This window comes from Humulus lupulus, chromosome 9 (assembly GCF_963169125.1).
Source record: "Humulus lupulus chromosome 9, drHumLupu1.1, whole genome shotgun sequence".
NCBI classification, from domain to species: domain Eukaryota; kingdom Viridiplantae; phylum Streptophyta; class Magnoliopsida; order Rosales; family Cannabaceae; genus Humulus; species Humulus lupulus.
This window is the reverse complement of record NC_084801.1, coordinates 171,042,545-171,064,726: the sequence shown is the minus strand read 5'-3', so window position 1 is coordinate 171,064,726 and position 22,182 is coordinate 171,042,545. Positions and strand designations below refer to the sequence as shown.

Here is a 22,182-nt window from a genome sequence, read left to right as displayed (position 1 = left end):
TGAATGAAGAAGACAATACCATTATTCCAGCTCAGATAGTCATGGAGCCACGTCGTGGTGGGAGGGTTTCTCGGAACCCTGCTCAATACAGTCTGGACGGTGAAACCAACATGGTCGTTGGTGACACAAGTGATGATGACCCATTGTCTATTAAACATGCAATGGCTAGTCCTGAAAAGGAACTATGGCTCGAAGCCATGAAATAAGAAATGGAGTCCATGTACTCTAATTTCGTCTGGGATCTTGTAAGAGCACCTAGTAACCTTATGACCATTGCGTACAATTGGATCTATAAGAGGAAATGATGAGCTGATGGAAAGGTCGAGACTTTTAAAGCTCGACTCATGACAAATGGTTATGCCCAAAGAGAAGGAGTGGACTATGAGGAAAATTTTAGTGCAATTGCCATGTTAAAATCCATCCGCATACTCCTATCCATAGCACCAACTCTCAATTATGAGAATCTGGCAAATGGACGTCAAGACTGCTTTCCTGAATATAAATCTTGACGAGAGCATTTATATGGATCAACCAGAGAGATTTAAAGTAGTTGGCCAAGAAAGGAAAGTTTGCAAGTTGAATTTGTTCATTTATGGACTTAAACAAGCTTCCTGTTCCTAGAATCTTAGGTTTGATGAAATTATTTAAACCTATGGCTTTGAGCGCATTGTTGATGAGCCTTGTGTTTACCAACTAAAGGCGAATCACATTGTGGTATTCTTGGTCCTTTACATAGACAATATATTTCTGAATGAAAACAATGTTAAGAAATTATCTGTAATACGGAGTTATTATTTTATTTTCTTGAATTATTTATGTTTTGCTACTTTTGTTGTAGATATGAGACGATTGCTTAAGTATGGTAATTTTTCTAAGTTATGATTGATTATGGTATTAAATAAAGCTCATAATAAATTTGGATCTAGTAGTTATTTTGGACTTTATTAGTTAGAATAAGAGAATATTATTTAAGACAATATAAATATAGTGAACATGTCCACATACTTTGGATGTAAAGGAATGGTTGAGAACTCAATTCCGGATGAAGGACTTGGGTGAAGCAAGTTATGTTCTTGGTATCCAGATCACAGGGATAGAAAGAACAGACTCTTAGCTTTGTCTCAAGTAGCTTACATAGATAAGGTGCTTGAGCGCTTCTCTATGAAAAACTCCAAGAAATGACATTTACCATCCTGACATGGAGTCCATCTTTCGAAGAAGCAGTCTCCATAGACTCCTGACGGGAAAGATGAAATGAGAAGAATTCCTTATGCATCTGCAGTTGGAAGTCTGATGTATGATATGTTGTGTACTAGACTGGACATATGCCATGCCGTGGGAGTTGTGAGCAGGTATCAGTCAAACCAAGAAGGGAACATTGGGTAGCAGTTAAGCACATCCTAAAGTTTCTTCGACAAACTAGGGATTATATGCTAGTGTACTCGGGTGGAGTCCTGAACCCGTTAGGCTACACCAATTCAGATTTTTAGAGCTAAGTGCTCTTAATTAACCCTTTTTACCAAGAAATAAAATCATTAAGCATGCGATCTATTTAACCCAGGAAAAGCATTACACTCTGTGAAAACAGGTTAATCTAGGCAACAAATTCATTAAGCATGCAGTTTATTTAACCTAGGTTGTATTTTTCATCACAATTAAAATACCTGTCACAATACCTTAATTACAATTTATCACTTCTACTTAGAATCCTAAACTATTAGGTGAATAGCAATCCTAAGATGATAGTAGAATAATGAAAAATTCTAATTAGTTGGCCACCTAACAAGATCTCACAAGATTCATAACATTCAATTAGAAAAATAGAAGCAATTTAATACAAGGGAATAGAAGATCAATGAAAATTATTAAAACCAAGAAATCACATTTAGGGCTTTGAAATCACCCTTAACAATAAGCACAACAATAAATAAAAACTAAAATTACTAAAAGAAAATGAGTGGAAGAGAATGTTTCTCTCTAAAAGAGAGAATAGAGAGTCTGTTTTCAAACAGAGACAAACCTCTATTTATAATAGTCTCATACTAGCAAAAACTAATCAAAATAAAATTTAAAACTTAAACTTAAACTAAAACTAATAAATATTAATTTTCTTTTAATATTGTTGTGATATCTCCAATTTTCGAATTTTGAGTAAAAATATCTGCTTGTTGGTTGTAAAATTGGAGTTTGAATCTAATATTATTGTATTCCTCAAGAAACTGAATTTTCTCACGCAACTAATCGTATTTTGGCCATATATCTCCCTCGATATAACTCCGATTTGGATGATTCAACATGTTTTGAAAAGCTTAGAAAAATATCTACAACTTCTATTTCTTGAATAATTTCTTATATATGGCTGGAACAGTCTCAAAATCGCTCTTGAAGTTTCAACTCCAGCTCTGTCTTAGACTCTTATTCACATTTCAATGCTTTATTTTCTTCATAAAAATACACAATTTCCTATAAAACCAAATAAATCAAATCAAAATTAAATATTTCCAAATAAAAAATATATTCAATTAATGTCAGAAATATTAATTCAAACTTAATTTATTTTTATATTAATAAATGTGTATTTTTACTCTTAAAATTATTTTTAAACCAAAAATAAAATTAAAATCATTAATTAACTAAAAACTAACAATTTCTAAGCCTAAGGAAATTAAAAATATATGATCAAAATTGAACTTATCAGTTGTGCACTCGTCTTTGCAGCCTTTGCAAGCTTGGGGTTGTTGTTTTGTCCATATTTCCTCTTGTTTCCAGCTTTCGAAGATGAAGCTAGGTTAGCTTTAGTCTTAGCTTGATCAGTAGCAACAGTAGTCTTCTTTTGTCCTCCCTTACTTGGTCTACCCATGATAGACTCTAAATTCTGAAGCTCGTTCATGAGCTGCATCAAACCATAGTTGAGTTTATTCATCACATAGTTGGTGGTGAACGACAAGAAAGTTGGAGAGAGACTGTTGAGGATTAATCCGACTTGAGTCTCCTCATCTATAATTACTCCATACAGTTCAGCTTCCTGAAAGTAGTTGGTCATCTTGATCAAGTGATCACGAACGTGGTGAGACAGTGCCATTCGAGCATTGGCATATTTCTTGGTGGCCTCAAAACGAGTATGCACAGACTTTGCACCGAACATGTCTTGGAGCTGATCCATGATTTTGTAGGCCGTCTCAACATTCTCCATATTTGTCTTGAAAGTGTCAACCATACTAGTCAACATGTAGTATCGTGCCTTGTTATTAGCCGTCTGCCAACACTTATATTTGTCTCTTACAGACTTGGTAGCTCCTTCAACTGGAACTTCTGGGGATTCCTCAGTCATGACGAACTTGGAATTGTCACCAATCAACACTATGTTGATGTTCTGCTTCTATTTAAGGAACTTTTCTCCAGTGAGTTTCTCCATTGAAAGTTGAGAAATGATGGGAGTAGACACAGCCATAATAATACATCATATTATCAATAAAATAAAAATCAATCAGTTTTGCTCAATAAAGCTTCTATCCACTCTAATTTCAAGAAATAACATAACATATACCATAAATATGTAAGATATGGAAAAAATACCAAAATAATCATATCTCTATTTCTTTAGGTTTTTAACTATTCTATGATATCATTGTCCCGATTGGCAAGAGTAAAAAAATATCATTAGTTAAATAGAGTTGTAAACTTATTTAATAATGAACACCATTATTAACAACCTACTATTCGATCAAAATAAGAAAACAAAATCTCTTATTTTATGAGCTAGAACCACAGTTTCGATAATCATAGATTTAGTCCTAGTAGTCACTGTAGGGATGAGTCTAGTAGAATTTGTCCTATAATTATCTATCTCTCGAAATCTAACCTTGTCAAAATAACAAATGAACACCTTCCGTAGGGGGACGAATCAAAGTGTCTTGAGGCCCCATTAAGCTATTGACCTTATTAAAATAACAGTGGAGATCGAATATTAATTCTTAAAATAAGCTCATTATTTATTTAAAATAGTATTTTTATTATTTTTCGAAGATTAATGACTATTGTTTTAAAAAAAATGTAAAATGAAATTTTTAAAACCAAAGTCCTATAATCTTCTATTAATTCTAAAGTGTCACATTGAAAAAAATTCAATTAAATTATAATTAACTTGTTGCTAATCAATATTTACGTCTAACTATTACAATGAACCTATACAATTAAGTCCAACTCAAGCAAATGGGCCTTAACAATTGGGCTTGTATGGAGGAGGGCTGAGTCCAGTATGTCGTTCCCACTACTAAGGCCCTATACTTCCATACAATGTCCAAAAGACAGGAATTTAAACATTCGTTTTCTTAATTGTTATTAATTGATTAGGCTCAATAAATTTATGCAAAGCAAATGAGCCTTCACAAGTGGAACCACCCACAAGAGAGGAATTAAACTTTATATTTTCTAATGAGCCAAAATAAAACCTATCATTTATGAATGTTTTATTTAGCAAGATCCATATATTAAGCAAACATATGGGCCACTATATGCATTTAAGCCCAATTGCAAAAATACCATATATAGTGCAAATAGACATGTTATAATTGGATGGACTTAATCATGTTACTATATGAGCAAGTCTATGAATTTATGCAAAAATACCATAATTTATTTCATTTGCAAAAATACCACAATTAATTTTCTAGAATTTATCCAAAATTCGAATTAATTAAATTTTACAAAAATAAATAAGTCAATTTAAATGAAATTTATCAACAATTAACATAAGTTAATTTAAATTTCATTTATCAACAATCAACTTAATTTAAGTCATTTTGAAAAATATTAATTTAATTTAAATATGATTTATCAACAATTAACCAAAGTTAATTTAAATCTCATTTATAAAAAAAATATTTTATTAATTGGTTTGAAAAACGTGATATTTTCAAAAATTTAACTAGTTATAAATTTTTAAAACAAATATCATCTGCTGTTTTTGAAAAATATCTTAAATAGTTAAAAAAAAATCAAATATCTATAAAAATATCTACTCAGCAAATTTTCAAATTTCAAATTATATAAATATTGAAAACTATAGAATAATCATATATTATTTTCAATATATCAAAAATATTTTTAATATCTCATAACTTAGTTATAATATTTTAATATATTAAAAAAAATTAAATTAATTAGTTAACCTATTTTTAAATTTGAATTTGAATATTTGTAGAAAATATCTATTTTTTAAAAGATCAAACAACAAAAATATTGTATTACAAAAAAGATATTTTTAAATAATAGAAAAATATCTGATATCTTTGTATTAACCCATTCAAATATACATTCAAAAATCAAAATTTAAGAAAAATTTATCACAGGTCGCGCCCAATGAATGTTGATGGTCACGACCACGGGACTTATCTGGCCGATTTTCATGCTCTGGTCGCGGTCATGGGTTTATGGTGCCTGCAACCACTAGATGCTCACTCCCAGACCGCGGCCAGTGAAACTTGGTGGCCGCGGCCACTAGCCCAGAAAATATTTTCAAAAAAAAATTTGTGTAATTTTTCATTCCAAAAACATTTTCTATATAATTTTTATCATGTTTTACACCAAATAAAGCATTTATGTAAAAATTATTTGCAAAGAAAACACAACAAGATAACCCAAATTTGCTAATAATCACATAAAAAAAATATGCATTATAAAAAACATGAAATCTGTAACACCCAACATTTTCATAATACATTTTTATTATAAATCAAAGTTTCAATATATAAAATGTACAAGTTTACAAATTTAAGAAATAGTAATGGAAAAATAGTGTTTAAAACATGATTTTATGTTATTAATGAGATTAAAGAGAGAGAGAATCTTGAATAGTCAAGTATTGGACCCAAATGCTATATAATTTTAATTGGGGTTTTTTATAAAATTAAGAAAGTTTTGCTAAAGGGCTTATTTGAAAAAAAATTAATATTTTGGATCCAAATGTAATTTAAAAAAAAAAGACTTCGACCTTATTTTCCCGTAGCCCCTCTCTCTCTCCTAAAAAATTTTCTTTTCTTTTTCTCTCCTTCTCTCCCTTTTTCCTTCTCTCTTTTTCCTTTTTGTGTGCTACTGTTGTCAACGACGAACGACCACTTTCCAGTCGCCACATATAGACACGCGCCTGACCAAAATGCGCAGAACACTTCGAACTATCGACCACGTAGGAATCTAGAATCACTCGTCGGTTAAATACCTCAACCGGTCGATTCAAGTTCAGCCACCGTGCGACTTCAAAGTTGCGATCCGGTCACCTCGAGCATATATTAGCTGATCTGCCACCACCATCGTGTTCCTCGTGTTGTGGGCTTCAAAACCCAACAAATTGTTCCCACATCTACTATAGTTGAGTGGTGGGTCCACCACGAGCCAGACCGACGGTCAAAACTTAGTTTCGAGGTTTCGGAGTTCGTTTTGAGCTTCAGAAATCATCATTTAACTCGTTTTGAAACCCAATCATTGTGGTATAATTTCTTTGACCTATATATTATGATTTAATTGTGATTGATTAGAGTAATTGTTATTATGTGTACCTATAGTATATATTTATATATTCTTGATATACTGAATATTTTTCTGTAATTATACTGGTTATCTGGGATTATATATATTTATGATATAGGTTTTGATTTTGGAATTGTCTATTTTATAATTGTTGTGCTGTCCAATTTTCTATAAAATATTATACATTAAATAAATTATAAAAAGACATATTTAATTGATTTTCTATTAATATGGAAATTATTATGAATAGTTAAATTTTATGATTTATTTTTATTATTTTTTTTGGTAAATCAAGAATATAATTTTTATATGTAAAGTGTGATTGTGGTTAAACTATTATTTAACAATTATTATGGTGTATTAATATTTTGGTTAATATTTGAATACTAAGATTAAAAAAAAAGTATTTTCATACAGTTATTGATATTTGTAAGAACATTGAATTTTGTAGAAATTATATTTATTTTATCAATGTGGTCGATTTTATGGTTGATTAATAGTAATATAAATATTTATATTTATATTATTATCATTATATCGATTATTGCAATTTTATGTTAAAAATACAATTTCTTTTATAAAATGATTATTCGAATATATACATTCACACACATATTGTTATTCATTTATTTTGTTATTAAGATTATCAATATGTTTAAAATTCTTTTAATATTGAAATAAGTTTATTTATAGACGAAAATTATTATTATTATTATTGTTGTTGTTGTTATTATTATTATTATTAATGTATCATAAAAGTACATTATATTATGAGCAAGGTTTAAAGCAGTATTTTGTAAAGAGGATTATGATGCATAAAGAGTATTAGCATTCTGAAGATAATAATTATTATTATCATTTATGTGGTTTCTGGTATTGTTAATATACACCATCAATAGTATATATTTACGATTTTGATAGAATTTGATAAATGAGGTACCTTGAGTAGGATCTGTATGGATTTCATTGATTGACTCTTGCTGAGCAGTTTTAAAATAAGCTAAGGACCTAAGGTAAGTAAATTTCACATTTTGTGCTTAAGTGTAAGATGCATGACTACATTGATTGTGTGTGTCTGATGACTTAAGTATGGGATGATGCTGCATATGATGAGTATGTGATGAATGGTTATACGAGTTATGTGTGGTATGCATATCATAACGGATTGTATGACATATAATAGATGAATTTCATGATATGTGAAAGTTATCTTAATTTGTTAAGTTTGATGTGAGTTATGTGCAAGTATGTGTTCTCATGTTGATGAATATGTGGATTACCTTCTATGTTCATGATTTTGTTACATGTTATGATATATGAAGCCTTTAAGTTTTTAGGTTGGAAACCTTAGACCTGAGCCATAGCTCTACGTTAAGGTATAACAACGCCACCAACCCGAAGCTTCATGTATTATGATGATACATAATTTTTCTACCGCAAGTGTACGGTGTATTGCAATATAGTTTTAAATTAAAAGATGTCGAACCCACAGGGATTAAATATTAAATTCACTAATTACTATCACTGTTAAGTCTATAATTTTAATTAGAAAAGTCAATAAATTAATCAAACAATAAAATAAATAATATGAAATAACAAGATAACCAAATCTTATGCTCTTGAAAAGTGATTAAATAGAAGATAAATGTACTAGAGTAATGATTTCACTATTCAATTATGAACACATTTTCTTTATTATTCTAATCAATTCTCCTCATTTGTAATTTCTAGAATTATAATATAATGCATTTATCTTTCTCAAGCATATATGCAATTAATCTCAATTAATCAATATGATATCTCTATTCGCTATTAATTAATCAAGACGTCATTAAGCAATAGTTATTCTAAACCAAATTCATAGAGTTCAAGGAATCTCTCAATCTCACAATCACTCTATGTCAAATCTTCTTATGTCCAATCTATGTTTATCTGTCTCAAGCATAAACCCTAGATTTCAATTCACAATAATGATGGCCAAACATTAATATGATAAAATTAATTCAAGAAGATATGAACAAACGAGAAGAATTTCATAGAAATAATAATAGAAACCACAATTCAATAATCAAAATAGATTCATCTAATACTCTAGCACAAAAAGAGTTTAGTTCTCCATTATAAACATAAACATAATAACAATGTATTTGTTCATAATTAAAAAAAACTAAAAATCAAAGGAAGAAGAAATAGACTAGATGTAATGGTGATGATCTTGATGATGTCTAGCCTCCTCTTCTTCTCCGAGCCTCTAATCTCTGTCTAATCTCCTCCCAAAAACCATCCTTAGACCCTAATTAAACTTTTCCTTATATATCCCTTGCAAAAAGCCCTCTTTTGCCCTTCAAAAATCTCAATTTACAATTTCTGTACGGCTCCCGGCGCTGCAGCCCCTTAAACAGGCGCTGCTGCGCTACAAATGTGCCAAAAACGAGTCTCTGTTTCAGTCAGGCGCTGCAGCCCTTAAGGATGGCGTTGCAGCCCTAATTCACGAATTTTTGCATTTTTCTTCGTTTCACTTCCGTTTTGTACCAATTTCGCGCCACTTTTCCTTGGACCCTACACAAACACAACACAAGCATAAAACCAAACAAAAACACCCTAAACACCTACAAATTAGATATAAAATGACACTAATAAGTGAATCTAAAATTCACTTATCATATGACTAAAGATGTTTTGAGTTATATGAGATGTGATACAATGCCTTGATTGAATACCATCGAACATGAACATTTACACTTCAACATCATCATGTATGCATGGCATGTACAGTTATGTAATATATTATTATGTGATATAAGACCATGCATAAGAATATGAGAAAAGTTGTGAAATACCTTGAAAAGTTTTATGTAAAGTTAAACATTTTAATGACACAAGGCTTAAGCAAAGTGATAATAAGATGTTTAAAAAGGGTGTCACTGTTTCGATGAAGCAATTAAGTAAGTTCAATAAAGAAGACGAAGTTCTATAATGCTTATAATGGCTGCCCACTAGTGTGGGCTAGGTCAGAGTTGACCATTCAGATATGTTTGCCATGTTCCCGTCTTTCTCCTCTATTTATATGTGTAATAAGTATGGCAGCTATGGCAACGATGAAATGAGTAATACGATGAGCTCAGCTGCGATGATGGCTAGCCAGAGGAGAACCCATAAGATTTTATATTATATGTGTAACAAGCCCTGCAGGCATTGGCTAAATCGAACCATGTGCTCATAAGATAATGGGCCCATAACAATGTGAAAGTAAAAGGAGAAAAAGCACAAAAGTAAAATTTGAAAGTGCTTGAAAAATAAATGAAATGCATAAGTATGCTGAGTCAACATATGAGTATATGTGCACTTCAAAATCACGACATTCATGTGTAAGTGTATGCATGAGATTTACTTACTGAGTGTTAGCTCATTATGTTATTTTCCAACATGTTTCGAGGTGTGGCTTTAGATGTTGAGCAACTTGTAGAGCACGGACTCAGTAGCAATGCAATAGTGGTTTATGGTTTTTCATATTGCTACATTTAAATTTAAAGTATTCATACGTGTAATAATTTCTATTAATAAGTTTATATAAAAGTTTTAATTTTTTTTGTATTTCTTAGTATCATTTTATTTAATTCATTTGGTCAAGTGCTTAACATACTCGTAAACCCTGTAATTACGAGTATGTGGCAGACGTACCCTACCTTAGGAACATCACAGATGGTATCAGAGTCTTGAGTTTGTTGATGTCGTATACTCGTTATGTTATTAATTTTGGGATCTGAAATGCTACCGAGTTCCACCACAAGACAAGCCACACATGAATGGTTAGTATAATCTATACATATTTTAGTTAATGTATGTTATATAATTGTATTAGAAACTCATTGTGTGTTTGAGTTTCCATGATATAAGTATAAGTTTGGATTAAATGATTATTCCTATACTTTGTATAGAAACTTAAATTTGTTATTTATCTGAATGCATGCCTTTATTATTGATGTGATAAATAATTGATGATTTATCAATGTTGATGTTTGGGTTGTTGTTTGATATTCTCAAGCTTTGAAAGTGACCTATCAGTTCAATTAGTATGTTAAAGGGTTAATATGTCAGGTTAGTGTTTTGAAGAGCAGAGTTTTAAGTTTTTGCTGAGAGCACACACAATAAGAAACTTTAGTGGAATTAGAAAATAGCAGTATATATATAGTATGTAATACATTTAAAATTTTGGGAGTCACATTAAGGATTGGGGTTCTGGACAAGTTCTACCTCAATGATCAACTTTCGTTGTTCAACTATAAGGTTCTTCCCAGTGGTTTTAAGTGTCTGAAATTTTTTCTTCATATCGGTTGAGTAGTTATCCACAAGTTTAGTTAAAGACCCATTCTCATTAACCAACTTCTTGTTCTCTCGAGTCAATCTCTTGTTAACCTTTCTAATGGTTAGCATCTCTTGTTTATGCATTTCTATATACCTTTTCAAGTGGTCAACCTCTTGTGCTCTTGCAAGAACTCGTTGGCCTTGGTTTGAGACTGATGCTGCAGCCTAAATGGTAAAGACTAAGGAATCTTTTACAGCTTGTGGGTCTGACCTATGAGATAAAATTGTTTGGTCTTTAAGGGTGAGTATTCTTTGACCAATACTAACGACCACTTTGTTATTGAGCATAACTGAATCCTCCACTGTGACAAGGCCAGTATCAGAGTAAAATTTGGGTAGCCAAACTTTGGGAAATTGAGTCTTTTGTTTTGGTATGTTTACAGTAGGATACACCATTGGTTGTGGTAGGGGTTCAGAAATTTTTGGTGAAGGTTCGAAAGTGAGTAGATTTGGCTCAGGTAAAGCTAAGGTTAGGTCTAAGTTCATCTGAGATGATGAGGATGCCATGTATTGGTTAGCTTGGGAAATGGAAGGAAGTAAGAATGTTTTGGTTTTCAAAAGCTTGAGATTGATTGTGTTCTAGTGTGTATGTGATGAATTTTATTTATAGAAACATGTGTTAAACTGTTGGGTCTTTGGATCCTTGAATCTGGTTGTTTTCAAGAAAGATATCACATATTTTATCTTGTCTAATATGTATTACACTATCATTTTTGATGACGAAAGTCAAACTTATTAAATGTTGTCGACAAATGAATCACTTCTATTGATTTTGTGATCATGATTTGAACATGGAAACAGTTTGTGAGTTGTTGAATGAATCGAGGTGATAAATGTAAATTACTGAATTACTCTGTGGTGTGAATTACTTTCGGCGATTAAATTATAGCGTTCTTCTACATTATTCTAAAAGTAAGTTAATGCATTTCTTGTGTGAAGTGATAACTGAGTATTATTGGTATAGGTGTTAAAATGTGACACGCCTATCTTGTTAGATATGTGGAAAATATTTTTGCATGAATGGGGTGGTGGATATGTCAATTAAGACTTTTCCCATGTGTTTATTCAATGATAGGATACAAAGCTAAGTATGTGAATTTCCTAGTGGCCACAGATTTGCATTCTAACATAGTATCAATACATCCCTTATTTTTTTTTTATACATTTGGAAAGAATTTTGATTTTTAAATGTTTTCTTAGAGAAAGAATGAGAGTCAGGCTTTTCTGAATTAGTACCTAATGGATGATCTATTTCACTATTTCTCATTCAGGGCAAGAATTCAGTTTTGACAACGGAAGGATTTCACAGAGACTTGGTTTTAAAGACTAATCTTCATTGGCTATACATTTGTTTTCTATTTATCCATTTTTTTATGCCGATAAACTCTTTATTGAACAAACTTGTTGCTTAATTTAGCCTCTATCATCAAGGTATAATCAGTCAATTGTATCTGCTTTAAAATTGACTGAAAAAGATGAATCTCATGGATGCTTTCATGATGATTGTTGTTTTCTCTTCTTACGTCGTGTGATATGTGTACAAAAGTATAGATGATGAAGACTCCTTTGTATTTTTGTATACATTCATTGTAATGTATACTCTTGTTATAGCTCGTTTCCTTTCTTTTTATATTGTAATTCACATGTGAGGTGTTTATACATTATTGTCTTTTTATATATGATAAGGATTACAAGCCAAGAATGAGTTTCGTTTTGCGGGGTGAAAGTAAGTGTTGTGTATAAAACCTTGTGCAGTGTGATGTTGTTCTGCTTATTAGTAATCGTAGTTTTTCTTCTCCGACTATCCGATTTATTTTGAAATTTCGAGGACAAAATTATTTTAATGGGGGAAGGATTGTAATACCCAACATTTTCATAATACATTTTTATTACAAATCAGAGTTTCAATATATAAAATGTACAAGTTTACAAATTTAAAAAATAGTAATGAAAAAATAATGTTTAAAACATAATTTTATGTTATTAACAAGATTAAAGAAAGAGAGAATCTTGAATCGATTGTCCAGTTTGAAGGCAATGTCACTTAGCCACCATCTTCTCCGACAACTCAAGCTATTTCACTATCACCAGATTCGATTCTCACCATCTTCGACAACTCAAGTTAGTTTGCCTCCCCAATTCAAACCACCATCCCCCAACAGCTAAAGTAAGTATCATCCTCTCTACCACCACGTTTGCACCTCATCTCATCCACATCTCTTCCAAATCTTGTCTTCTTTGCCAACCATGTATACTGTATAAACAAAAAAAAAGACTTCAATCATAAAATTGTTAATTTTTTTTTTGTGTAATCGTATAAATTTATACGAATTTTATTTTACTATATTCAGTGTATTATGTAAATTTCTATTTTTTTTTTTTTTTGGAAAGGAAGGCTAAAAACTGAAAGTAAATTTTAAAGATATAAATTATGTCTCTTAGTTTTAAATATGTCACCATAGAGTGCGCATATATTATGGATATAAAATGTGAATAGAAATTTGTTTCTTAAATTATTATCTTCTGATTGTTCCATGCTCAAATTTGACACTATTGACTTTTTATAAAAGTGAGAAAGAATAAATTCAAATAAATATATGTGAGGGAATATTTGAATAAATAGTTTGTAAATCACCCAATAAGAAATTGCCACTTATGTTTATGACTTCGTAGTATTCCCGTGAATCCAGCACGAGACACCGTGGCTCCACTTGGCGCAAACACAGTATCTCCACGTAGACAAATAAAACCATATATTAGGAAATAACGGTCTCACTGTCACAACTACCGGTCCTTAGGGTTCAAGAGCAAGACGAAGACCCATTGTTGAGAGCTTCACTAACTCACCTGACTCTCCACACTATGAACCTTGTTGTTGTTGTTGTTCATCCTCCTCCTCAAGGTGCGTCACCTCACATCCTGAACTAGGGATAGGGTTTTACTTTTGATTTTCAATTTTTTCAATCTCATTTGAATCCCACATTCTCCCCCTCTTTCATTTCTACTAGAATGTTGGAACCAGAACATGGTTCGAGTTCTTCCTCGTCGGTTTTTAATAGAGACCCTTCTGAACCTGGGATTTCATCGTCCAGTTCCTCCCATGTTCGCCAGGAGGAGGTTGACGGTGGCCATTTTCCGCCACATAATCATTTTCGGCATCCGGAGCTGGAGGAACAACGAGAGCTAGAGGAACAACGGATTGGTACTTTTGGCAGACGGAACTTTCGGGTATTTGGTGACAACACGGCTGGGGCGTCTGTTGTTCAGGAGGATACCTGGTCTTGTGTCATCGTCCTCCTTACCTTTTGGTTTTTCAGTTCGTATCCAATTTCCAATAACTCTGCTTTGTTTGATCTGCATGTTTTAATGTTTAATACTTGAACTAATTTTATGGTTATTTATTGTTACAGTATCAATGACTCTGATTCTGGGAGTATATGGCTCTGTAAATGTTCAGCTTGGTCCAAATTGCTCACTTCTTTTGCAACCTAACTGTATATTTGTGCAATCTATAAAGGTCGGTTCCTACTTATGAACCTCCTTTCCATGTCTGGTTGTTTTAGCGTATGTATAGTATTCTGATTCATTTTGATTTGCTTCGTTTCAGCTGGAAGAGTTAAATGGATCAAAGCCTGGCCCCATGGTCTTTGGTTTTAATAAATCTCCACCTCTTGATGTTGTTAAAATGTGGTCAGAAATTTATAAAGTGTCGATCTCGACGGATTCTTACAAGGCAAGTTTTTCTTTTGGAAATGTCCCTTCTTTTCTTTCTTTATTTAGTAACTTTTTTGAGCTTCTAAATGTTGTTGTGACTTATGGAGTAGAAATAATCATTTCAGGATTGGATGTACAACCTTAACATTGGGTCTCAAATAAATATATCATATACCGTGAACTCTCTGAGTTCCTCTATTTTCCTTATTATTGCCCAAGGTAAGTTCAAAGGTTTCTGGTGTGGGCCCTTCATGCTTCATCTTACATGAATATGCTTTATTTCTACTGGTGATGATAAAGTTCTTCCTTGAAATGCTAGTTTTGAGATGATAAAACTCAATTATTAAGCATTCTATATTTAGAAACATCCTTCCTTTGGAAACCATTTTTTTCCAGAGTAGTTTCTCAAAACTTTTAAGACCCTTCTTTATTTGTTTTCTTCTTCTTTTCCTGGTACTATTGAGTGCATAATGTTAGTCTTTCCTATTTTTTTTTTCTATTAACTGATTGCAGTTTTTTATGTAGTCTCAATAGTGTTGTGAACTGGCATCTTGCAGGGAATGAAGGTCTGGCTCAATGGCTTGAGAACCCAACATATGTCAATTCTACCTTATCATGGAATATCATTCATGGTTGGATTCAAACCCAAATTTTAGTATTTTATACAACACGTATGTCTGTTAAGTATATATTATTATGTCCTTATATGACCAATTATTTTCTCACAGGAAGTGGTATGATTAGCCAAGATATCTCAAAGTCTTCTAGTTATTATGTTGCAATGGGTAACTTGAATTCAGAAGATGTGGAGGTATTTCTTTGAACATGTAAATATATTTCATAGTTGTTTCTTTGGTCTCTTGCTAAACCGTAAAATTTGTGGAGACAAGAAACTCTAGCATACTGCTAAGTAAGACCCCTTAAGAATCAAACCTACAAGGCCTGGCCCTGGCCGCTTAATCTACCTGTCACAAGTTCTTGTTTGATATTTATATAAACTCAAAATTAACTTGTTTACTAGTCGGTTACAGTTATGAGACTTATAAGCATTTCTAACTTATGGTCAATGAATTAAAAGTTGGTTGCTTAAAAGTGCTAAGTCTTTTGAAAATGACTAAGTTTTAAATGCTCTCCAACTTCATCAGCATAATCGGTTCTAACAAGGCCCTGTGAAATTAATTATAGCTTATAATTGTTATCATGATGAATGCCACAAAAATGGAAGGACAATTTATACACCTATATCTGATATTTATGTTATACATTTATATATATTTCCTGGGAGGTGCTGCTGAATGTTTGTTTATTCTGCATGAATTTTCACTGCAGTGAAGTTTTTTCTTTCTAATTTATTATGGGAATAGAGAATTGATTTGAAGTAAATAAAATAAAGGATCTGTTATCTTATGTTCTCACAATCCGTTCATCTGTATCTGTTGCATTAATTGTCTGATAGTCAGACTCCAACAGTTCTGTATATTTCAACATAAGAACTTAGCAATGACATTGAAGCTATACTATCAGCATATTGTTCTTCATGGGAGGTGGAGTGATAATTGCCAAAGCTCATTTAATATCTGCACGTGTATGATAGACACTGGATATTGGTAGAATATAGGAAATTAAAGGGTATATGGGTCATTGTAGTGAGGGGTAGTAAATGAGCTAGAATAGGGTAGTATATATAGAAGGGACAGAACTAAGAAGAATGAGGAGAGGATATTGAGTGATATGTTGTAAAGAGCTTTCCTCTAGGGAGAGTTGAGGTCTCTCGGATACCTCATTGTTCTAATGTCTTCTTATCTCTTTAATCATTCTATAACAATGATCAGATTTGCCTATTTTCCGTTTCCTTCATCATTTAGTTTATCTCTGTTTTTTGTCTATTAATTAGAGGATCCCTACTTGGGGCCTTTCAATTGGTTTCAGTGCATCTCCAAATTGATTTAAGGGTAGTTATAATGAGTACTAATCACAGTACTTTAAATCTCTTTGACTCCATTTTTATGAAATAGAAGCTAGTTTATTTTCTTAGTTTTACTATTTTAATGTAGGAATTTATTTAACCTAGATTTCTTGGTTCATATTTTTTTACATCTGAACTTGACAGGTGAAACTAAAAATAAGAATCAGGGCTTCCCAATATGATACAAGTGAAGCCTATTACAAATGCAATGTCAGTGAAGGGTCCTGTAGCATGCAAATTTTATTCCCTGAGGGAAATGTAGCCGTCTTAACCAATCTTGGTTCTGATCAGGTAAGAATTGATTTTATCAGTTATTCACACTTTTACTTTGTATGCTGTTCATACGAGGAAAATGCTTGCTTGAGTAAAGTGAAGAAAAGAAATTAGGACAATAAATTTAGATGATAAATATCTAATTTAAGACATCTAGTTTGACAATAACAATTTCTCGAAAGCTAAAGGCACTAGATGTGGTTTAACATGTAAAATTTGTACTCAGTAAGTTGTACGCCTTATTTGTTATTTTTTCTTTTTCTTTTAAAACGTGGGTAAAGTAGATTTCAGTTCTCACATTCCCAGTACTAAATATTTTGTTATTTTTGGCTGCTCTAGGTTGCAGCTGGCCCCAAGTTGTATGTCAAACTCTCCTATGGGCCAAGATGGGCCACTTATTTTGTTGGTATAGGTATTCCCCATGCACAGCTTATTCTTTTCTTCTTTTTTCCCTATTAAATTGTAATGTAACCGACATGTATCTTATAGGTGGGATGACTCTGCTCATGTTATTCCTCTTTAACTTCCTGAACAAGTGCCACTTCAATCGTGATGAAACTCGAGGCCATCACGAAGTGATAAGATCTGAGAGACAACCATTGCTTTCTAGCAAGGATGATGATCTCTCAAGTTGGGGTTCATCTTATGAATCTGTTTCCCAAGATGAGGAAGATCTTGAAGCTTTTCTGGCAGTTAGTTCCGCAGAGGGGAAATCTTTGGGCGATGGGGAAAATAGTAATAACACTCGACGCCTTTGTGCAATATGCTTTGATGCTCCTAGGGACTGTTTTTTTCTTCCGTGTGGGCATTGTGCGGCTTGTTTTGAATGTGGAACCAGGTAACACTCTCTAAGTTACTATTTATCTGATTACAAAATTAGTCTCTTCCTTTGACCAGTTAATTCTTAACAATTTATGCTGTTTGAACTAAAAAAAAAGATGCTGGTTAGATTAACTACTATACAATGCACAGTGTCTTTGGAGGAAGAGGAACCATGCTATGTGATGCACATGGTTTTATTGTAGAAATTTTCTTTACTAATAATTTAATATTGTGGAAAAAGATAGCTTGATGATTTGAACTAAATGATGACAAGCCTAGAACATTGATGGTTCGATTATGATTTTTGTTAACTTTGTTGAGAATTTTTTACATGGCACTGACTCCTCTCATTGCTGGACCTATTTTTCTTAAAATGAATTCAGAATAGTACCCTGAATTACTTCAGCAAAATAATATAAATGGAAATCTAATGGGAGTTCAGTATCATTCTGATGAGTATCACACTAGTTATATGTCAGTTTTTTTTTTTTTCTGTCGTTGCTAGGATGTATCATAAGCAATTGCTTTATTGTTTGCAGGATAGCAGAGGCAGATGGCACATGCCCAATATGTCGCCGGAAAATGAAGAAGGTGAGGAAGATTTTTACTGTCTAAGCACTACACAAACACAGCTTCTTTTGAAGTTAACAAATGAATAACCTGCGCTTACATTTCTTCTACTTCCCTTCTTTCCTGAGAAATTATGGCATCATTGAAGCTGAGTTTTGAAGTGGTAGAGTAGAAAGTACATTGAGTAAATGCCTTTTTGTTTCTTCAAAAGGCTTTCCATGTTTTCCCATTCTTTCTCTTGGTATAGTCATCAAAATTGACTCGTATAAAGTAACTAAAATTGTCTATAATTTCTCCAACTTTTGAGTTCAGTGGGTCTTCTAAATGAAAAGGACTGGCCTAGACTAGTTATTGTGATTGTGGTGGGACTACATGAACCTATGATCAAAGTTTGGCTTATTCACTTTGGTTGAATTTGGAACACTGCTTGAAAGTTGAAATTTAAGATCACTTAGCAAAACGTTCCTACATTCATCAACTCACCTACATCATTTGGTGTTATGACCAGCAACTTTCTATGATGTCAAGCATAGAAAGTTGGCTTACCATCATGAACACCAGTTTGTGGACACTTTTAATTGTATTTTTTTCATTCTAAATTCTAAAATGAAATAAATTGTAGAGATCTTAAATAATATCTTCAGGGAATTTTAAAACAAAATGTCAAGCATTGCCTTGCACGAAACTTTATTAAGAGTAAGATAAATATGATTTAATATTATTAGTGCATGGCTGGCTTACCACGTGCATTTTTTTCCCTTGAAAAACTACATGCAATTATATTTACTTTACATGATGCAAAACGTTAATATCTTTTTGGGTTTTTCTTCATCCAAGGATAAAAATGTTGTCGTAACAAAATTTTAAATAATTATTTCAAATTCTAATGTTTGGATTGGACACATAATTTTTTACGCATAAACTATGCATGATGTGATAGTCTTATTAACAAAATATATATATTGAAAATATTAACAATATATTAAATCTTACATGATTTTACCCTAAAAAATGTTATTTACTTTTAAAAACTGTCGTATTATAATGTATACAATTTTTGTAATTAAAAAATGTCTAGCATCACTCTAATAATATACACTCAACATCAATTTCTTAAAAAAAAAAAAGTGGTATTACTTATTTCAATAATATTATTCTCTTTCTCAAATAGTTTTCACAAACTTAGTAAGATTTTCTGCAATATTAACACTAACTGAATTAGTTTAAACAGATTTTCTAGTCATGATGATTATCCTAATTCTTTAGTGTAAGATGCTCCTAATAAAATATATTAACAAAATATAAGAAACTTGCAAATACGTAATTTCTTGACATAAGGAAATCCACAAGAGATGATTGAGCAAACACTTTTTTTAATTGAAAAGAAAAAAAGAAAAGAAGATAGATTTGTGTTAGGGGTCAATTAGTGTCGTTACCAACAGCTCGTAAAAGGATGAGTAACTGAAGAAAAATGTAGGAGACACCTCCTATGGTGGCATACTCTAATTTTTCAGAGCCTTCAACGGCTGCAAAATCCTCATCTTTACTTCTATTGAATCCTCCTGCTAACCATCCCAAGTTTTCGTACCCTCCTTCGTATAGTTTTGATGTTGCCATCATTGACCTGCACACACACATATATATATTTAATGTTAATTTACTCTTATTTTAGTAACTTATTAATGTTTATTATGTATTTAGATTTTAATCTATGTTAATCACTTACTTTATCATCCATAATCTCTCCCCTGCCTACTAAATAATAATAGAATCAATATACATACAATGTTGTGAAATTGCTACTAAATACTTATTTGGATTCCTTATTTTGAAAAATAGTTTCTAAATCTCATATTACCCGATTTTAGGCATTATATATATTTTTGTTTTCAAATTTTATTTATGGAGTTATGGACTTGGCAAACGCATGAATCTTTGACAACATCATTAATGTATTAAAAAAACATTGTGATCAAAATTAAATTCAAGAGCTTCTTTTTAACCAATTTACAAAATACGTGTCCAAATATATTTTTTAAAACAAAAGGTCAGAATGAGAACTTAGTAAATGGAGAGATGCTAAAATAGAGTTATCTTTTAAAAATTTAAATTATTGTAATTAATTATGTGTAATTTATATATGTTATGTTTCCTTAACATTACTTTATTAATTTAGAATAAACATGTTTAGTAATAAATAATACGAAAAAATAAAACAATATCTCATTTTATTTTTTATTGCATGTCACCAAATTTGGAACATTGAGCGAGTTTAGTTAATTACCTGAGTCCTTCACCACAAGCTACAAGAAGCTTGGTAGTCTTATCAGGAACACTTTCCTCCACTTTCTCGAGAAAATCAGGATTCAACGTCGTGAAATATTGGCCCGTCCACAGCCCAATGTAGCCGAAATGAACCCACTTTTTCAGAAGAGTGAGAAGACCGTTGTCCTTGTCCTCCACGAACAGCGGCACGTGCAGAGACCCCGTCACGTGCGCCTTCTCTCTCTCCCAGTCCGGTCGGATGTCCAAGAGCACGAACCCCTCATCGTCGATGGCGGCGCTGGCTTCGCTCGGCCGCACAGGCCGTACAGTCCCTGACTGTATGAGTTCTCTGGCATTGCTCCTCGACACGGCGTAGAGTCGAACCGTTCTGGTGGCCCGTTTGGTGGTGTGGGAAAGACCAGGCTTTGGATGCAATGACGACGTCGTTTTCAGGCTCAAAGTGGACGCGTTGCAGAGCTGGTTTATTAACTGACCTGACATCTCTTTCTTTCTCTCTCTCTCTCTCTCTATCCAATGGTTTCTCTCTTTATCTTATCATGAATTGATTTTGTTTTTTTTCCATTAACTACCGATATGGTTATGGATTTTTTATAAACGACATGTCGTTTTGTGAAAAAGTTACTGAAAGAGCTTGTTTGTTGTCGTTTTTAGGTTAAATGCCACATGTCGTTTACACTGCTTGTGATTATTATTATTATTATTTTAAGGCTTTTTAGATGTGTTCGGTCTTCAGAAATTATTAGTTATCAAAAAGATTTTGGAGTCATCTTAAGATTTTAGTTTTTGAAAGTGTAACGAAAGAAAAAATGCTTGGATAATTTTTTTTAGAGAAACAAGCTAAGAAAGTATATAAAAATTAAATTAAACAAGATGTAACAACCAAAAGATTATTAAATCAATCTCGCTACTATACATTATTTAAGCCCATAGAAAGAGTTGGTTTGGCAAGGGAGTGAACTGCCATGCATATTAGCTTTCCTAGGACAATAACAATTAGCAATGGTTAATGGCTGCTTCAAGGATGATTGAATCAAACCCAAGTCTAAGATTGAGCAAATTTCCTTGGAAAAGACCTTGGGATTAAGCAATTATAGGGTCGAAAGTAGCATTAAGCGGGTAGACTTCTGAAGCAAGAACTCTCCTGCTTTCATCTCATATAATGGCTCTTATATCCATTTTTTTTTTTGCAATGGCATCTTCGGTGTTGATCATAATGATACATATATTTATTTTTTTCTTAACTCCATTAAGAAAAAATAGATAATTTTTTTCATTAGAAGAAGACAATGAGGACACGAAGAAAGAGAAAATATATTTTTTTAGTTTTATTTTATTTAAAATACTTTTAAATTAATTATTCAATTCTAATTGTATTTCAAATTAAAAAAGAAAAAATTGATCTTAGCTTTTTGTCTTTTGTCGTTTAAAATTAACAGGAGGTGAATAATTGGATGTAATTGCCACTATTTCACAATTTGATTATAAAAAATAGTCGTTTTTTTAAAAATATTTGTCATTTAATTACTTAATGTCATTTTTTTATAAATAAATTCGTAGTTTGTATCACTTAATGTCGTTTATTTACAATATTGTTGTTTTTACTATTTAATATAACTGTACTAAATCGTTGTCGTTTTAAAAAATATTATTTTTTAATAAAT

General features: G+C 31.9%; 2 protein-coding genes across 3 annotated transcripts; one reads left to right on the top strand and one right to left on the bottom strand.

Moving 5' to 3' along the window:
* The first annotated feature begins 13,673 nt into the window (after positions 1-13,673).
* LOC133801089 (E3 ubiquitin-protein ligase APD2) lies at positions 13,674-18,705 on the top strand. Of its 2 annotated transcripts, XM_062239232.1 has the most exons (11): positions 13,674-13,792; positions 13,899-14,206; positions 14,301-14,407; positions 14,498-14,623; positions 14,730-14,823; positions 15,162-15,236; positions 15,333-15,415; positions 16,715-16,861; positions 17,183-17,255; positions 17,333-17,681; positions 18,205-18,705. In XM_062239232.1, exons 2-11 carry the CDS (start codon positions 13,900-13,902, stop codon positions 18,278-18,280), a joined length of 1,437 nt encoding a protein of 478 aa, XP_062095216.1. In that variant the 5' UTR covers positions 13,674-13,792; position 13,899; the 3' UTR covers positions 18,281-18,705. The 2 variants fall into 2 exon arrangements, with proteins under 2 accessions (XP_062095216.1, XP_062095215.1); XM_062239231.1 differs by having other exon boundaries at positions 13,692-14,206.
* Positions 18,706-19,542: 837 nt separating this feature from the next.
* LOC133801088 (rhodanese-like domain-containing protein 10) lies at positions 19,543-21,037 on the bottom strand. Its single transcript, XM_062239230.1, has 2 exons — positions 20,520-21,037; positions 19,543-19,859 (listed from the first exon to the last, which is right to left on the bottom strand). The coding sequence occupies exons 1-2, from the start codon at positions 20,999-21,001 to the stop codon at positions 19,655-19,657; spliced, it is 687 nt and encodes a 228-aa protein (XP_062095214.1). The 5' UTR covers positions 21,002-21,037; the 3' UTR covers positions 19,543-19,654.
* Positions 21,038-22,182: the final 1,145 nt, after the last annotated feature.